General features: G+C 42.5%; 1 protein-coding gene across 1 annotated transcript in view; it reads right to left on the bottom strand.

Moving 5' to 3' along the window:
• Window positions 1–9,747, bottom strand: part of LOC144668744 (EVI5-like protein) — a 121,691-nt gene extending 111,944 nt beyond the window's left edge. Inside the window, exons 1-3 of the mRNA XM_078531075.1 lie at window positions 9,724–9,747; window positions 8,236–8,268; window positions 2,460–2,600 (exon numbers count right to left, since the gene is read on the bottom strand). Of these exons, the coding sequence (XP_078387201.1) occupies window positions 2,460–2,600; window positions 8,236–8,268; window positions 9,724–9,747 (198 nt within the window). The remainder of the gene's footprint in view (window positions 1–2,459; window positions 2,601–8,235; window positions 8,269–9,723) is intronic.
• Window positions 9,748–20,262: the final 10,515 nt, after the last annotated feature.

Genomic DNA, 20,262 nt, shown 5'->3' with positions numbered 1-20,262 from the left:
TAGAGACTTCCTGTCCAAGGTTCATGATTTTGTCCATCAACAACAAAGCGCACCACGGCACTGTTAAAATACTTGCAATGCAATGCCAAGATCGAGCTCCTCACAACACACCTGGAATTAAAGCTAAGCGCTAACTGAATCCAATCAGTCGATTTTGGATTTTACATTTTTAAAAACATAATATCTAGGGAAGAAAATTATAAATTAAATCTCAAAACGTTTACGCAAGGTTGTAGCTCATTCAGATCACAAGTGTCAAACACTCATTTACCCTTGACTGACTAGTGCCTAGTTGGCAGTATGATATTTAAATAACCCAGCTTCTATGTTTTAATACTGAGCATCTGGAACTGTGGCTTTGGTCCAACTGAACCTGAACTGAGGTTTCACAACTGATTTAATCACCACTAAAATCAAGGTTAAACTACACACCTCAAAAAAAATTAGAGGGCATATAATTACTAATTAATTAAACACGCTCCCCTTCCCAAAACAGTTACATGATCATTTAAATGAAAGGGTTCAGATAAACAAACTGCCAAACTTTTGACTACAAAAACTTTTTCGAATGTAGAATGAGCGCAGAAAGCACAGCCTGTTAACCATTCCAACACATCCAGCATCCCACAGAGAACAAATCACACTTTTTCTTTCGCAAAATTCCAATATGACAAGGAGGAGTTTATTGCGGCAGACAGAGTGACAAAAATAGATCCTTATTCTCCATTCCATTCTGCCATACAGCATCAGGAGGGGAGAGGAGATTGACTGAATGCAATCTGACAGGCTGTTACAGGTTTAGATTCGTAATCTCAGCTCTTGCACTCCAAATCGCTTGGCTAGCTGACTGTGGTGTGAGGGAGAGGACAGCAAGACAAACAGTGAGAAGAAAAAAATCTCCTACAGTTCCTCATTGTACCTACTTAGAACTTTTAATGTGTCAGTGGTGTCAGTTTAGTTAATGTCAGTGGTGTCAGTTTAGTTTAAGTAACAGTCAGTTGAAGTTTAATGGGGAGGGTAAACTCTACCAGTTTATTACAGTAGCACTGATGCATCAAACAAATTGGGATGAACTTTAGGTTATTCAGACAAGTAAAGTGCGCTTTTGCTCATCTTATTAATTCCCTTTTCTGAAAACTACTGCGAGGGGGCAGGATTTGGAAATCTGCAGTAGTCACACACTGCTCCACACTCAAAGACCTACGGAAGTGAGTACTCTCTGACCACAACAACAGCCTGTGATGACTGGTACACTTAACCTCTCCCTGTATCTGAAGTGACAAATTTCACAGTGCAGATGCTGCCAAGCAGTTAGAAGAGACCCAGCACCTGCTTAATAAAATTGAGGTTGTTTTGCTCCCACCGTGAGTGCGCTGATACACAGTTAAACCGTCTGACATGAACCACCTGTGCATCACACCCTCCTAAATTCTGTTCCGTTGGCACAGGTCTGTCGCTTACTTCAGTACGTTTGCTCTGTTTGCTCTCAAGTGTGAGGAGCGAAGCTGGACGGTGTTACACATCACTTGTTTATGTTTGAAAGATCAAAATATATAGGGCAGTAGGTAGCAACACAGTTCAGGTGCCAGGATCACATCAAGTTGCAAGGAAACTGCACATTACTTTATTCTTCTCAAAGGCTCATTTTGAATTCAATAGCTGTACATTTGCTCAGTAGAAAGTGTTTTATATGCAGGACAGCACACTATCATTGCAGGAAAAGTGGAAGTATCTCTAAACACCACTTAGAATGTGACTACCTGAAGAAAGCTGTCAGTGCAAGAGATTAATGCAATTGAGATCTGCTGGTTTCTTATTACTGAATTAGGCCAATTGCTCCCTGCCAGTAACCAGCAATCCCACATTTATTCAGCCTGAACGTTGTTCCCAAAGCGTACAGTTGTTTATGTTAGGCTAGTAACCAGTTGCCACGCACTACAGAAGAGGCAAACACACATCAGTCTCACAGGGTGAGTGTGTCAGGGGTGTATAGGATAACCCAGTGGGATAGCAGAATGGAAGACACTCTTCCCTAGAAACACTTAAGCAGCCTGTTTTAAAGCTGTATTTCTGTGCCTTAGCTCCTGCGTGAAGGTGACCCCATTCCCAGACATTTCCCACGGTTGCTCAAGGTGTCTTCTATATGATACACAAGAGCAGGCTATAATGGTCGGGCATTAAATTTCTCTCTCTCATGAGGAAGATCTTGACGGCGATCCAGCCATTCATGGGGCGAGGAACGAGAGCCCTCAGACAAACCACCAATGGGTGGATTTTCAGCTTGGTCCAGTATAACAGCACCCCCTACATTTAATCTTAAATATTACTGACAACTAGCAAAAGCGAGGGGATCACCATAAAGCAGCCAGGTTACACTGAATGCTTGTTGCCTGTAGCCCACTTAGCATTAGTCTCTAGTGACGGTGACAGTGAGAAATCCCACACCTGCCTTTCCTTACCCTGAGCTCCTGCAGTTCCTGAATGGTTCTCTGTGCTTGTTCTAGTTTCTCACTGGTTGTGTTGAACTGCTGCTTTGCTACAGCCAGCTCTCGCTTGATGACGTAGTTCTCTTCAGCTTCCTGCGCCCTGGTTACTTGCCCCTGAAGACAAACCCATGAGGGAGAGAAAGGTTAGCGATACGGACGCGCTTCCAACTCTCTGAAGACCTAGTTCCATTCTTATTTTACCTTTTGAATTGCCTAGAGAAGAAATTGGTTTGGTCTCTTTTGAGGGCTCTTCCAGTCCATAACGAGTTTGTACATAAACAGGAGTTGCCAAATGGATCAGTAAAGTTATTCACTGAGTAGTGGAACCAGACACAGAAAGGAAGACCTCTAGCCCATGCTAAGTTAGCCAATCTCAGCTAAGATGCCAGGAAGGGAGCATTAATACCCTAAACTAATGTGGGGAGAAAACAGAAGGACTAAGTTGTGAAGCAACTCATGGACCAATAGCCTGCCATCTTTCACCAGCGGAGGCATCAGAGGAAGAGGCAGAGGACAACCAGCATTCATAGGATTATTCCCAAGGCAGGAGTCAGCACCTTCAGGAGTGGGGAAGACAGAAAAACAGGAAAGTAAAAGGAATGACCCGTGATAGTGCTGAAAGAATCTGACACCTTAGTGACAGGCCCGTGACACAAGGTTAACTCTAGAAGTCAGTTCTGTTTAAAGCAATAGGAAACAAAGTGTAATAACACATCACTAAGAACAGCAACTGTGAGACAACCAACCATGGAGGCAGAAAGAGTGACCTAACAAGGGAACTGAAGGGGCTTTGAGACATGCAAGAGGCACTCACTGTAAAGACAGATCACATTAAGGTGAAACCAAAATCAGGCTCAGATGATCATTTGACAAAAAACAAACAGGGCAGGACGTAACTGAACCCACGGGAAGGGTGGAGTGGAAATGGTAGTGTGGAAGAGATAGAAGAGAAGACAGTAAAGACAATTCATTTGAAACTTCGGCCACCATGCCTCTACATTTGGGGAATGAGAGAGAGAAAGCAGATATGGAGACTGGCAAACTATGGAAATACTGGCAGGCGACCAGAAATGAAGAAAACTGCAGCCACTGAAAAGTACAGCCAAGCAGAGGAGGGACCCACAACCCAGGCTCAAAACAGATGGAAGCAAAGTTCCAGGCAGCTGCTTACAGAGAGAGCCCTGGACCTGATGCCAGCGGAACTAAAAATAAACCCACAGAAAATGCACCATTTCCCACACCATGTTGTAGAAGAACTTGCCAAATGGACAAGTATCATGAGCAGCGACCCACATCTCTGCTCCCCAGTCACTTGGCACCTGATTGGTGAACACACAACAGCTGATTTTCTAACTTTCAACAGCCCAAATGCTGGCGAGCCCCTCAGTGTGGGCAGCTGCCCCTCACCCAGGAAGATCCAACCCTACCATCCAACCCAACCCCCCCTGGCAGCTGCTCCAAGTCCCTTTTCTGACTGGTCACTACTTAAATACGCACAGGATCCCATCAGCAACCTGAGTGACTCTCTTACTACAGTGATCCCAGCTAGACAAGATGCTCCTATCAACAGCAGTTCCTTCACCTGGAGGAGGAGAAGAGGCTGAGCACAAAATCCCACCAGCATCTCGCCCCTGCCCCCGGATCGGCCCCTACATGCACAGGAAGAGCACCCTTCCTCTGCTGGATATCCTGGTCAAAAACAATGCAAACCTCAGAAAACCAAGCCCTATGTATCGCCAGAGGATGAGACTTGGAAATAGCAACAAAACCAAAAGCATTAGTCCTCAACATGGAAACTAGCTTTGGACCAAATGATGGCTACCCACATCTAAAAATGGTGGAGACGCTACACTCAGGAAAACCTCTGATTCACGTACATGGAGCTCTGTAAGGCAAACCCCTTAAATATGATGCCGTGAAGGGGAAGAAAAGCCAACACTTTGCAAATGATCCATCTACTGGGGAAGAGCTGCAAACTATCAAAGGCAATGACTGCAACAGGTCAGTGCATCAACATCCAATGCATTGTACCCCTGAGGGTAGGAAGGACAGACTAATCCAAAGAGCCCATTAGGTCCTTCTTCAGGGTGGAATTAACATTAGAACATGCCACTACACTTGGCCATATTCTCATGGACCCTTTTTATTCTATGACTCCTTCTCTTTCAGATAAAGGAAATAATGCTTTAAGGCAACATGAATTGTTGCCAAGTCTTAATTTTCACAGGCATCTCCCCAAGCTGCTACAAAGCATTCGGCAGTGTTAAACTCCCTTCATAATCAAGCTATGAGTGACTAGATGATGATTTAGTTCTTCCAAATACTGAAAGAGAATACCCTTCAACAAAAGCCCTGCCAAGAAAAATCCTCCCACCCACGCTTTGCAACATAACAACACACCATTCAAGATGAAGGAGGGTATGTTCTGGGACGCTGCTCCCTACATTCATGGACAGCAGAGAGGCCCAATCATGTGCCCAACCCAAGGGCAACATTCACAATGACCCATAAATCTTTGGTGTAACCCCCACCACCAACCATCACATGCAACTCCCCATCTATGACCAAGGAAGGAGGAAATAAAACTGAAAATCCAGATGATAACTATAAGGAATGCAAAGACTCGAGCTGCTGACAGCTGTAAGTTAAGTGGACACAGGCAGGGTACCCAACAACATTCAAATATGATTGCTTGGTGATATGTGAAAAGACAGGAGGAGAAATGAATGTGTGTTAGGCCTGAAAACCCTGACAGACAATCAGCGCTTACACAAAATTTTTAAAAATAGCCAGACCTTCAGAATTATACCTCCACCCAATAGAAATACCCACAAATATATTTTGTCAAATTTGCTCCCAGATCAGTCAGGAATTAAGAAAAGCCTCAAAACTCTGGGAGTGACACTGAGACCACCAGAAAACAGAGAAAGAGGGGAGGTGGGAGGCGACGGGGGAGGGGAGGGGAGGCGACGGGGGAGGGGAGGGGAGGCGACGGGGGAGGGGAGGGGAGGCGACGGGGGAGGGGAGGGGAGGCGACGGGGGAGGGGAGGGGAGGCGACGGGGGAGGGGAGGGGAGGCGACGGGGAGGGGAGGGGAGGCGACGGGGGAGGGGAGGGGAGGCGACGGGGGAGGGGAGGGGAGGCGACGGGGGAGGGGAGGGGAGGCGACGGGGGAGGGGAGGGGAGGCGACGGGGGAGGGGAGGGGAGGGGAGGGGAGGCGACGGGGAGATGGGGAGAGGGCAGGCGATGGGGGAGGAGGGGAGAGGGTGGGCGACAGTGGGGGAGAGGGGAGAGGGGAGGCGATGGGGGAGGAGGGGAGAGGGGAGACGATGGGGAGGGGAGGGGAGGAGAGCAGACGGCAGTTAACAGGGAAGGAGGGTGTTGGAGTCAGAGATCGGCAGTGTCGAGATTAATTTTGTTCCTGGACCATCAGTTCAGTCCTTCCTAACATTTCGATGAAGAATTCTAGCAAGTTAACTTCTCGTTGAGCAGGAGAATCTCTTGGCCCTGCTCTCCAGACCAATTTCAAAAATGCATGCAATTTATTCATTCTGCCGTTACCCACTCCAACATACTAAAAACCAAATTTATCAACTGACCTAATCAGAACTTCCTCCACTTGCCAACTTGCTTCAGGCAATAATCTCCACATAACATTCGGAGTAGCCTGCCTGATCAGAGCATAGTGCCAACATAGCACATTATTCCCCAGTAAGGGGAAAGGGAAGACTTGGAGTGCACTATGAGGCAACAGTCAACCTATCCTCTCTAACTGGAGAAATGGTGCAGAGAGATTTAGACCAAACTTAACTTTGTTTGTTGGAAACCTGTGTGCATGATTTCACTTTTAAAACGTTAAAAAAAATTACGGTGCAAATTGGGAAGAAGCATTTCCCCAGTCAGATCGATGCACCTTCCAGGCACTAGCATACATTTAAAAATCCTAGGGGTCAATGCTTTGTAACGTAAAGAATGGCAGTTGTTTAGAAATCTTAAGCACAAACCTTTAGAGTGCATCACAGAGCAAGCACCAACAGTTCAACTGAATTCCATTGGCCAGTTGTATAGATAAATTGTACAACTGATATATAGAAATAAGGTCTAGTGACACGCAATCATATATCTGTCATCACCCATTAAAACACCATTACCTAAAATAATTATAACTCTACACGACTTAAACTCCTTACCCTAGGTTTAATACTTTGCAAAACATATCAAAAAGGTTCTCTGCCCTGGTCCCAACCCAACTCCAATTCCCCCAACAAATTAAAAAATTATGTGCATGAAAAATCAAAAAGTATTCCTTTACAAACTGGCTGCCAGAAACACAACATTTCTAAAATAGTTAGGAGGCCAATTTGTCTCGTGTTATCCTTACTGTAAACTAATAATCCTGCATTCAGAAGCCATGAATGGAACAGAACTTGCCACCTCTTCAGCTATCCCAGCACTGTGTCTGATTACAGCAGTGTCGGCGCAGCACTCCGGCACACTGCTGACCCACAACTGAAACATGACTCCAAGTTCTCTTTCCAAATGGTCAGTTTAGGATGAAGTATGCTGAGAAATATAGCCTTTATTTCGCCAACCTCAAGATGCTTCACTGAGTTTTTTTATCAACATCAAATATCAAGCAGCACATTGCAATACTGTATATAATATATATATATATATATATGTATATATAAAACAATGTAGGATAAGGAACATAACTGCATTGATCAATAGGCAACATGAGCCACCATATCACAGCACTGTGTGCAGTACTTACAATTTTAAAAATTTAAAACAATATCAATCTAGGTTGAAGCAAAGAATGTTATCACTCCTGGATCACACTGTTAATAACCACTGGTCAAAATAAGCATTAAAACAATGCCGTGATTGGGACCGTTAACCAGGCTGTTCTACTTGCATGTGTGTCAGGCCAGATATGCAGCGTTCCAAGGTATTTCACAGTGTGACAAGGAACATTACTTCAAGTGCGTTGCATGCTTTAGTGAAGAGTAGCATTAGTATATCCCTGTGGTTATGAAGGTTTAAGGGAGCCTGCAGCATGCACCCAGTGAGGTACACAGGTTAAATCCAACAACATCACATGAAGTGCTCTCCATCCAGACGGGCTGGTTAAATGCTCAGACTTGTGATACACAAGAATGTTGAATCTTGCCATTCTAGTACACTCTGCTACACATTCTGTTACCCACTTTGCAGTATACAGAGTAAAGGTATTACAGTTGGTACACGTGGCACACATGGCACACATCATCCTGGAAGCTGTTGTACCCAAATATACAGACTCGCTCTTCCACCCCAGGTTAAATATCAGCTCTTCTTTCTGTATTGGGTACACAGCTTTCAAGCACAAAGTACCAAATACACCTGTCACAGGATACATGTATATGCATAATTTCCCTTTACCCAGTTTGTACTGCAAATCATAGCTGTGATTTATCCTACTGAGGACAAGCCACCTACCCCCCACCCCCTGGTCAATATGCGGACTGCCCAAACCTGGGTCCAGGCAGCTGTTCCTGTGCATCACTAATCTTCGCATTTACTTACCACAAGTGGCTGCGTGGGCGAGGCCTGAAGCCTGGATTAGTGAGTGCTTCCACAGGGATAACATGCAGCATGCGGGTGAGTGTGACAGGAGGTTACCTCACCAGATGAGACATGTAAAATGGCACTGCTTTGTAAGGGGTTAGCAAGTTTAATGGCCATGGAAGAAAGTGGGAAGTCATACCTGGATCAATCTATCTGCCAAGGCAGCACTTTCCTACAGGGGGAAATCCACAAAGGAGTAAAAGGAAGAAAGAGAAAGTTTCACAGAAAGACACCACCAACACAGTAGTAGAAAGTTCATTTTACATCACCCACACCAGTACTTACAATTCACAGATATGACCAGCCGTAAGCAGTTATAAAGTCTCCTTTCCCTGCACTCAGTTCATTTTTGAGGGGGGGTGAAGAAAAGAGAAGGAAGGATCTTTCAAATACCAATTCCAATCATTTTGTTTAGTTTTTAAATGGACCTATGCATTAGGTAGGGTCACTGCTACACCCGCAGCAGACCAAGTAGATCCAAGGTAACATATAAAGCATGTCTCCCACATTCCCAAATGAATGGATTGGAAGCAGAATTCTCTTCGCCTTCATTAATTTCTCACAAAAAGTTTTCTGAATATAAAAAAAAATTCATGGGGAGAATGCAGCTTTAAGAGAAATAAGCACAGTTCCGTTAACACTTTCTTGTCCAAACGAACATTGTGTTCAATGGTTAAACTAACTGTACTTTCATCAGTTTCAAGCGCAGCAGCCACTGGATCACATGACATCTGAATCTTGAAGGTGCAGTGACACGTCTGAGTTATGGAGGTGTTGGCTTTGAGCTGATACCACAGCACTGGGACAGGATTGGCGGTCAGCAAGATGCCCACTCTCAACACACACCCAGGGCACCAAATAATACAGCAAAAAACAGATCAAATGCTATGTGACACAGTGCTGCAGGGGATAAAGAGAGAATCTATCCCATTAGTCACCACTAAATCTACATGGGAGAAGCTAAGTTGGCTGTTGAAAAGAAATCTAAATCTGGAGTGGGTCAGGTAATCGTCTAGGCAGGTATCTTTACAAAAAAAAAAAATGGCAATACTCTCTTTGGTGAAAAGCAAACATGGGCCCTTGAAATGGCAAGATCGTGAACTCCACCCTCAGGATATGCAGAAATACACATTCCCCACAACCTCCTGAATATAAGGCTGGAGATTTGCAATTCCAGGCTACACGAGAGGTGGGTAAACTAGAGTCACAAGGCCAGGATTGGCTCCAACTGAAAACACAGGTCAGTGAAGAGTCTCAATGACTGGGAAAGGATGTAGCTGTCTGGTGCACTCCTGAGGCTTGGCAACCTTGTACTATAACCTCAACATACTTCAGACCCTTCAGGATGCCTGGATACAAGGCTGGTTAGCTTCACCTGGACATTGGACATTAACAATCAGTGCAAAAAAAATAAATCATTTAACAGGACAAGACATGCGACTGTCAGGGGTATAATGACCGCTGCAGTTTGGGTTAAATAGGGTGAAGTGAATGCAGTAGTGTTTCTTTCCTTCTTTGAGCTAGGTTACAGGCTGTCCACAAAGCAGAACTGGTTTAACTTGTGTCAAGTAAACATGACCCAACCCCACCTACTGTAATTCTGGTATCTAAAGGGTTGGGCTCATACTTGCTCCTGTGTGGACAGGGACATGGTCTCCCCAAAGCCAGGTGCCCTCCCTGCAGCGGCACTGCCCAGGCACACACTGCTGGCCACATAACTGGGAACTCACGCGTCATGGTAAACAAAACCATGCAATATAATTCACCCTTCTGCTAGAAAATAAAGTTTTAAACACAGGAGTTACCGGTGTTCCAGTGCCTAACCCAAAGGTTTCTGAGGGCTAGCACACACATGCGGGTGGAGGAAGTGGTGTAGATGTTAAAGCCTCAAGAAAACAATAGACACAAACAGTGCAGCTTTAACAAGGATCAAAGAGAAAAATTGGGGACAACCTCCTTGTTGACACAGGTGTCCAGAGACACTCTGCTTTAACCTAGGTCTTGTATGTTAAAAAAAGTCAGCTGGAGACAAAAGAAAACTGTTTTACATTTTACCAAAGCTAGAAAGAACTGGATTTGCTGAACCCTTTACCTGGTTGAGTGAAATCAGCCTGATTATTTTCTGTAATCTTGTAATGAAAAATGTATTTTTCCCCCTTTGGGAATGGATTAGTAATAGCTGCAGGACAGCAGAAAGCTCACAGCCAAATGTTCCATTCCCAGCAAACTCATCAGTGCATCACTCCTTGTGTAAAGGGCATAGTTTAATTTTCCTTGGGCTGTGGCTTTAAAAACTACCATGGCTGCAGTTTAAAAGAGACGTTCACTGGAACAGGAAGAATAAAATCTACAATGTTGCTATTATAGAACAGTGTGCACCAGGTTGGACAGAATGGTGCTGGAAAGGAGACCTGGTTTATGAGGGAACTGCCTCGCGACGGCATTTTGATTGGCTCCTGACCAAGAGGCCAGTTCTGTGCAAGGATAGTGCAGCAGATCAGCTCCTAGCCTGAAAAGAAGAAAGACCTGAAACCTCTCTCTCCTCTGTGTTTTGTAAGACTCCAGTAATCCTGCCATTGTAGCTATCTGGCTATTCCACACATCGCTGTATCTTGCTTTCCTTGAGAAACCCCTGTCAAGAGGAAAAGGGGAAAAATCACCAGTAGAGACATTAAAAGCAAGTTTCAACCTGGGGACCACAGACTGCAAGTGCTGGGAGACCACCTCATGTCAGCCACAACAATCTGCAAGGAATTTGGAAGAAAGCAATCAAAGTCAAGCCATCTAATCCTGAACTCCAGATTGGTGCTATTGAACTGTTTTATCTCACCCTTAAAATCCATGTTTTGTGTGTGTATGTGTGTGTTTGTGTATAGGGGTTTTAGAGGGGGTAGAGTTTAAGTTATAGAATTAAATGTTAACAGTTCATATCTCTTTCTTTTGCCACTGACAACAGACAATTTGTTTAATTAACAGTTATTTACTTGCTACAAACCTGGTGCTCATAATATATTAACCTAAATTAAACAGTTAGGTAGAATTGGGGCAATTTAGTGGTCAGATTAAACTTCTTACATTTGTCTCGGCTCGGGGAGCAGTGGGGTTTGATACTACAGCGCACTATCTCCAGTGAGTCGTAACACGTGTAATTGTCAAATGGAACACTGCACAGTGGAGGAGTACGTCTGCTCAGCAGGGGGAAGGATGTGCCCGAACACACATTTCCTGGTGGCCAATCATAACCTTAATTGACTCCACGGAGACGGCAGCATCACATCACTCGCGGCCAGATGAATAACTGATAACAGCTCCATGTGCACAAAAGCTTGTTTGGGGGGGGGAGGGGAGGGGCGTGAGGGGTGTGGTTGTTTGTGACCCAGGAGGTTTGAAAAAATTTACATTGCGTATCTAATTTTGTATTAAGCCTTCACATAAAACAGGCTCCAAATATTGTTTTTAAGTGGAGACATGCTAAGGGACACCAAGAATAGTGAGCAGGCTCCTGGTTTCTAGAACAGTAGGCCCCACTTTGGTTGTGACAGCTGAACTCCATACCCACACATGGAGACATGAAACACTATGCAACCATGGGAAAAGGTATGAAGGAGCTTCATATGGACCAGGCAAACCAAATTTCCATCAATAGTGTGGAGGATGAGTTCATGGAATGTATACAAGAGAGTTTTCTAGATAATCATGTCAAGAAACAAACTAGGGGACAGATTATTTTGGATCTGGTGCTGTGCAATGAGAAACGGTTAACTAATAACCTTGTAGTAAAAGGGTCTTGAGGAAAGAGTGATCATAATATAATGGAATTTTATATTGAGTTTGAAAGTGATTTAGTGAAGTCCAAAACTAGGGTCTTAAATCTAAACAAAGCAAGCTACACAGAAATGAGGGGCAAGTTAGCTGTGGCAGATTGGGAAAGATATGACAGCAGACAAGTATTATCTGAAATGTAAAGAATCAAAACATAATTTGCAACAAATGTACATTCCTTTAGGCACAATAAACTCACAGAAAATGTGGTCCAACTATGGCTAACAAGAGGAGTTAAAGATAGTATTAGATCAAAGGAAGAGACTTATAATGTTCCCAAAAAGAATGGTAAACCTGAGGATTGGGAGGGTTTTAGAATTCAACAAAGGAACACCAAGAAACTAATAACGAAAAAGAGAGAGTATATTAGCAAGAGACAAATAAACAGATTGTAAATGTTTCTATGGGTATGTAAATAGGAAAAGATTAGTGAAATTAAAGATAGGCCCATTAGAGGCAGAGATGTGTGAAATTAAAATGAGGAATAAGGAAGTGGCAGTGGTTTTAAACAAATGCTTTGTATCTGTCTTCACGGTAGAAGACACAAAAACATCCCAGAAGTATTAGGGAGCCAAGTGTCCAGCAAGAATAAAGATTGTAAAAGGCATCAGCTTAAGTACAGAAATAGTACTGACAAAGATAATGGGACTAAGAAGTGGCGACAAATCCCCTATTGCTGACAAGAGGGAGCGGCAGAGATTTGGATGCATTTGATCTGCCAGAGATTCTAGAACAGCTCCCAAGGATTGAAAGGTAGTAAACATAATCTCAGTATTTAAGAGAGGAGGGAGAGGGAAAGTAGAGAATTATAGGCCAGTTAGTTTCACCTGAGACAAACGTAGATAAAATGCCAGAATCTATTATCAAGAATGCTGTAACCGTTCACTTAGAAAACCATAATATGATTAATCAGGGCCAACATGGATCAATCAAAGGGAAATTGTGTTTGACAATACTATTAAGAGTTTTTTTGAGGATGTAACTAGTAAGATAAGGGGAAACCAGTGGACGTATCTGTTTTTCAAAAAGCATTCGATAAGGTGCCACACAAGAGGTAAACAGGGCTCATGGGATTGGGGTAATAATATATTAGCATAGATTGAGGATTGCTTAGTGGACAGAAAACATAAAGAAAGAACAATGGGACATTTTTGAGTTGGCAGGCTATAACCAATCAGAGTACTGCAAGGATCAGTACTTGGTCCTCAGATATTTACAATCTATATTAATGACTTAGAGGAGACGACTTTGCATAACGCATTCAAGTTTACGGACAATACATAGTTAGATGGGAAATAAGTGCTAAGGTAAACAGAAGCTGCAGAGAGATACAGACAGGGTGGGCAAGAACATGGCAGATCAAATACAATGTGGTGATGCGTGAAGTTATCTGTTTTGTTAGGAAAAATCAAAAAGCATAATACGTTTTTAAATGGTAAATGCTTGGGAAATATTTGCATTCAGAGGGGCCTCTGTCCTTGTACATAAAAGTTAACATGCAGGTACAGCAAGCAATGGTATGTTAGCTTTTGTTGAAAATGGATTGGGGTAGAAGAGTGAAGAAGTCTCACTACAATTATACAGGGCATTGGTGAGGCTACAGCTGGAGTACCATGTGCAGTTTTGGTTTCCTTACCTAAAAAAGGATATACTTAGAAAAATTCAAGGCAATCAGGCAGAGTTTGTGAAAGGAAAATCATGTTTAACCAATTTATTGGAAGTCCTTTGAAGGAGTCACATGCTGCGGATAAAGGGGAACCGGTGGATGTACCATACTTAGATTTCCAGAAGGCTTTTGATAAGGTGCCCCAGCAAAGGTTTTTGTGGAAAATAAAAGCGCATGGTTAGTGGATAACATTTTGGCATGGATAGAAAATTGGCTAGCTAACAGGAAACAGAAGGTAGCTATAAATGGGTCTTTTTTCTGGTTGGCAGGATGTAACGAGTGGTGTGCCAGGGATCAGTGCTGGGGCCTCAACTTTTTACAATTTATATCAATGACTTGGATGAAGGGATCGAAGGTATGGGTTGCTAAATTTGATGATGATACAAAGGTAGGTATGGAAATATGTTGTGAAGAGGATATAAGGAGGTTACAAAGGGACATAGGTAGGTTAAGTGAGTGAGCAAAGATTGGACAAATGAAGTGTAATGTTGGCAAATGTGAAATTGTCCATTTTGGCAGGAAGAATAAAAAATCATTATCTAAATGGTGAGAGATTGCAGAGCTCAGATTCAGAAGGGTGTCTTAGTGCATGAATTGCAAAAGACCAGTATGCAGATACAGCAAGTAATTAGGAAAGCTAATAGAATGTAATCACTTATTGCAAGGGGAATTGAATACAAAAGTAGGGAGGTTATGCTTCAGTTGTACATGACACTGGTGAGACCACATCTAGGGTAGTGTGTGTAATATTGGTCTCCTTATTTAAGGAAAGATGTAAACGCATTAGATGCAGTTCAGAGAAATCTTACTACACTAATACCAGGAACGGGCAGGTTATCTTATGAGGAAAGATTGAACAGGCTAGGCTTGTATCCACTGGAATTTAGAAGAGTAAAAGAGTAAAAACATATAAGATCCTGAGGGGACTTGACAGGGTTCAATGTGGAGAGGATGTTGGGGTCACTGCTTAAAATAAGGGTCGCCCGTTTAAGACAGAGATGAGGAGAAATTTTTTCTCTCAGAGGGTAGTGAGCCTTTGGAACTCCCTTCCTCAAAAGGCAGTGGAAGCAGAGTCTTTGAATGTTTTCAAGCCAGAGGTAGATAGATTCTTGACAAACAAGGGGGTGAAGGGTTACCGGGAGTAGACAGGAGGTTACAGTCAGATCAGCCATGATCTTATTTAATGGCAGAGCAGGCTCGAAGAGCTGAGTGGCCTACTCCTGCTCCTAGTTCGTACTTTTGTATGTACTTTCTCCAGAGGAAGTACAATGGAGATTCGCTAAGCTGGCTCCTGCGATGAGGGGATTATCCTATGAGGAAAGAGCGAGTAAACTAGGCCTATGCTCCCTGGAATTGAGAAGAATGAGAGGTGATCTAAAAATTCTTAAGGGTCTTGACAGGGTGGATGCTGAGCAAATATTTCCCCTGGCTGGGATTCTGAGAACACAAGGTTACAGTATCAGAATAATGGGGTCAGGACTGAGATGAAGATTTTCTTCACTCAGGAGGGAATCTTCGGAATTCTCTACTCCAGAGAGCTGTCGCTGCAAAGTCGTTAAGTATATCCCAAGAGGTCAACAGATTTTTTTGGTTATTATGGGAACGAAGGGAAATGGGAACAGTGCAGAAAGGTAGAATTGAGGTAAAATTGGAGCAGCCTCGAAGAGCCAAATGGCCTACTCCAGCTCCTATTTCTTATGTTCTCACCAGACTGGAATGGACAGTTTCTTTTTACAGGATCTGTACTGCAAGGTGAAATAACGCATTCCCAGGAACATTCATCTTTGGTTTAACAAAGCAAAGCAAATTTACTCTTAGCAGAATGTAATCAATAAGTTAAGAAGCAGAAAGTCCACTGTAGAAGCCACTGGTGTGTGAGTGCCTCCCTGATTCAGGGGGCTTTGAGCTAAATAGTGGGGGGTGGGAGGGTTCACGTGAGGGGAGGTTTGGAAAGTTAGGGAGAAATGACAAGGCAATAGTGCAGGGTAGTGATACAGGTGATGGTAGCCAGAGTGTGATAGGAAGGGACAGAGCATATAAACATAACAGTGCACCAGCAAATATAGTCAGAATAGGGAAAAATGGCTTTAAATTAATAGATGGGGAGGAGTGTTCAGATGAAGGGAGGTGTGGAAATCCAAAGATAAAAGTTGAGGCAATGCGAAAGTGCAAAAGTATATCGATATGGGCAAAGACTAACTGGGGGGCGGGGTGCAGGAAGAGAGAGGGTTTAACAATAATAATACATCAGAGAATAAGGTCCATGAAGGGAATAACGGTTTAAAAAAAAAAAATCAAACTGAAGTCACTTTCTCTGAATGCATGGAGCATCCACAATAAGATAGATGAACCAGTGGCACAAATAGAGATCAATGGTTTAGATCTAATCACCATACAGAGACATGGTTACAAGGTGACCAAGGTTGGGAAATAAATATTGCAGGGTATACAACATTTTGAAAAGACAGACAGAGAGGAAAAGGAAGAAGGGTAGCCCTGATAACAAAGCATGATACAAGGGCATTAGTGAGAAAGGATCTTGGCTCAGAAAATCAGGAGGTCAAATCAGTATGGGTTGAGATAGAAATAGCAAGAGTCAGAAAACACTGGTGGGAGTACTTTAAAAGTCCCCTAACAGAAGTTATAGCATGAAACAAGAAATTATTGGAGCAGGTAACAAAGGCGATGTAATAGTTGTGGGACTTTAATCTTATAGACAGGATGAACCAAATTGGAAAAGGTGGTCTAGAAGAAGAGTTTGTAGAATGCATTTGTGGCATTTCCTGGAGCAATATGTTGAGAAACCAACAGGGATAAAGCTGTTTTAGATCAAGAATTATGTAATGAGACAGGGTTAAATTAGTAACGTTATAGTCAAAGATCCATTGGGAAATAGTGATAACATAACGGAATTCCACATACTCCAATCACAAAAAAATCTTAAACTTAAACAAAGTGTCATGAAATCCATTGATCTGTGCCCCCTTGGGTCTAAATTCACAATCTATGAAGATTGTAACATTTAAGGTACAGATATTCCAATGCTTGTTACATTGGTTCCTGCCTAGTAACAAGGGTGGCACCCTCTGGGAATGTTTTAATAGGTCATCAGGTCAGTTCAAGGATTAGTGAACAACTCTTCTTGAAGCAGTCTGCCAGTCAATAAGCGTCACAAAGAAAAAAAAGGGACAGAAACAGGTCCCAGTTAAGTTAAAGAATGAGCTGCAGGGAGCAGACACTAATTAAAGGGAGCCACTGAGGTCAAGGCACCCCTTTGGAAGAGTGTTGTTCTGCTTGGCACGGCCATAGATCTGAAAGTGGGCTTGTAAGCTAGTGCTGAGTGTACTCAGGAATGCAGGGAGGAGGAATCTCAGAAGGAGAGATTAAAACCCTGTGAGGAAGGCCATTGTTAAAGCCGTCTGAGTGGGTGGGACCTTTGGAGAGAATTCCAAGGAGAAATCTTCAAAGGTGAAGCTGGGACTCCCTCATGAGACAGAGTTTCAATGAGGTTTTTTAACTTGCTGTTTACTGACGTCTGGGTGGGCTCTTGAGAAATCCGTGGACTTTGTCTTGGTTGCATCTCTCAATTACTCTGCAGTGCGGCGTGTTCAGCCACAGTTCATCTCTTAATTCACATTTACCTCATACTTACCCTGAATGTTAAAGTATAAGGTACATGTTGTAAATTGTTTTATCTTCCTGAACATGTATAGTAAAGTTTGTATTTTTCTGTTTGTTCAAACCCTGTGAACTCTTGTGGCTTTATTCCAAAAGCAGGTGACTTGAATCTCAACCTTTACCTACTTTAAACAAAATGCTATTGGTCCTTAAGCGGATCTCCCCTGATGTCCCAGAGTCTGGCCAAGGATTGTAACAAAAGCCAACTGCACAGGTATATGGGGAGAGCTGGCTAAGGATGATGGAGTAATTAGAGTAAAAAGTATAGTGGTAAATAAAGAGTGGAAAACAATTCTAAATATTCAACAAAAATACATTCCAGTGAAAATCAAAAACTCAGTGAGAAAGATGCATCCTTGGCTTACTAAGGAGGTTAAGGGTATTATTAAATTAAAAGAAGAGGCTTATAATGTTGTAAACAATAGTAGTAAGTCTGAGAGTTTTAGAAACTAGCAACAGGCCACCAAAAAGTTGATAAAAAGGGAAAGTAGAATGAGAGTAAACTAGCATGAATATAAGGACAGATTTTATATAATTATAGAAGCTCTTACAAAGGAAGAAAGTAGCTAAAGTAAACATTGGTCCCTTAGAAGCAGAGACAAGAGAAATTATCTTGGGAATGAGGAAATGGCAGAGACATTCAACAGCATTTTGTGTCTATCTTCATAGTGGAAGACACAAGTTACATACCAGAAATAGAGGGTAACCTAGGGGCTAATAAGAGTGAGGAAATTAAGGTAATTAATATCAGCGAGAAAAAGTACTGGAGAAACTCAAGGAACTAAAATCAGATAAATCTCCAGGATCTGATGCCCTACATTCTAGAGTTCTGTAAGAGACTATGACTAGTGGAGTGCTGCAAGGATCAGTGTTGGGGATTCAACTATTTACAATCTATATTAATGACTTAGATGAAGAGACAGAGTAATGTATCTACATTTGCTGACAATACAAAGCTAGCTGGAAACGGAAGCTGTGAGAGGGACACAGAGGATGCAAGGAGATATAGGTGGGTTGTGAGTGGCAACAAGGTGGCAGATGGAGTATAATGTGAGGAAGTGTGAGGTTATTCACTTTGTTCATAATAGAAAGTTTGTAAATATTGGTCTTGAGAGATTTGGGTGTACTTGGACACAAAAAGTAAGCATGCAAGTACAGCAAGCGATTAGGAAAACAAATGGCATTTTTGCTTTCATTGCAAGGAGACTGGAGTACAAGAATAAAGAAGTCTTGCTACAATTTTACAGGACTTTGGTGAGACCACACCTCGAGACTGTGTGTAGTTTTGGTCTCCATATTTAAGGGACAATTTACCTGCAATGGAGACGGAACAGTGAAGCTTCACTAGATTGGTCTCTAGAATGACAGGGCTGTCCTATGATGAGAGGCTGAGTAAATTGGGTTTATATTCTGTGGAGTTTAGAAGAATGAGAGGTGATTCATTGAAACATTCAAGATTATGAAGAGGCTTGACAGGGTAGACAGATTGCCTAGCCAGGGGAAATAATCTAGAACACAAAAACACAGACGTAGGATAAGGGACTGATCATTTAGGACTAAGATAAGGAGAAATTTCTTCACTGAAGGAGTCGCAAATCTTTAGCATTCTCTACACCAGAGGGTTGTGGATATGGCATCATTGAATATATTTAAAGCTGAGACATAGGTTTTTGGTCTCAGGGAATCAAGGGATATGGGGAGCAGGTGGAAAAGTGGAATTGAAGCCCAAGATCAGCCATGATTGTACTGAGTGGTGGAGCAGGCTTGATGGGCCGAATGCTCTACTGTTGCTCCTATTTCTTATGTTCTCAAGCTAATGCACTATGACCATACCCACATTCTTATAGGGCAGAAAATCAAAGACATTTCATTGAACCTTATAGCACAGAAGGCCATTCAACACATGTCAGCGCTCCATGCTAGAGTGATTTCCTCTTTCAAAGATGAAATGGTCTCCAACTCAACCACTCCCTGTGCCAAAGCATTCTATACACAACAGTCTGTACAAAGAAATTAATTCCCAGCCACTGCCCTAATGATTTTTAATGAATGATCTTGCATTACGGGCAATCCATTAAAAAAAGTTTTCCTATTAATTCTCTACATCATTTCTAAAACCTCTATTAAATCTTCTTAGTCTTTTCTGCTCCACAGGAAAGAATAGCTGTATCTCCAGTCTCTCCTCATAACTATAAATTTCTCATCTTGGTATTATCCTGCTGAAATGCTCTTTAACATCCTTTCTATAAGTAGGGCCCAAAACTGCACACCTTATGTTAACTGTGGCCCAACCAATGTTATGTATAAATTTAATGTTCATTGAACTGTGGTACTCTCTGCTCCTATTTCTGAAACCCAAAATCTTGTTGGTTTTTTTTACTTTATCGGCCTGCAGGGAAGGATCTATTTGAACCCCGGGGTGTCTCTGCTCATCGACGCCCTTCAGTATTTTTCATTATACCAGGTAATGCAGTAAATCTGATTATTTGGCAGCTGCAAATGGTGAAGCTTTCAAAAACAAAATTAACACTGAATGTGTAACTTATTCAGTTTTTGAAAAAATTAAGTGCCCTTCAATAATGTTCATTATTAACCCAAGTTTACAGAATGAATATGCCAAAATAAAGACAACCTTTGACTGCTCAATATTCTCCAAATATGATGCAAGTCTGCAAAATTCACAATGAACTTACAAGGAAGAATGGGCCTCTGAACTGAGCCTAGTGAACTGTTAACTTAGTGAACGGGTTAAGAATGTCTCCGTGAATGAGACACGCTAATTTTTAGGAGATAGCATGGCCACAAAATGCTCCACCATGTAGCAGCATCATGACGCTCAGGCACACACATTTACGGAGATTTGATAATGCTTTCTGCTGTAAGCAGAGCTATTACATTGTGAACAGAAAAGTGAACAGGACAAAAACAATTCAGAAATAAAAACAGAAAACGATGGAAAGACTAAGTCAGGCAGTGTCGGTGGAGAGGGAAAGACAGGTA

This window comes from Cetorhinus maximus, chromosome 28, assembly GCF_964194155.1.
Source record: "Cetorhinus maximus chromosome 28, sCetMax3.hap1.1, whole genome shotgun sequence".
NCBI classification, from domain to species: domain Eukaryota; kingdom Metazoa; phylum Chordata; class Chondrichthyes; order Lamniformes; family Cetorhinidae; genus Cetorhinus; species Cetorhinus maximus.
This window is presented reverse-complemented; position numbering and strand designations above follow the sequence as displayed.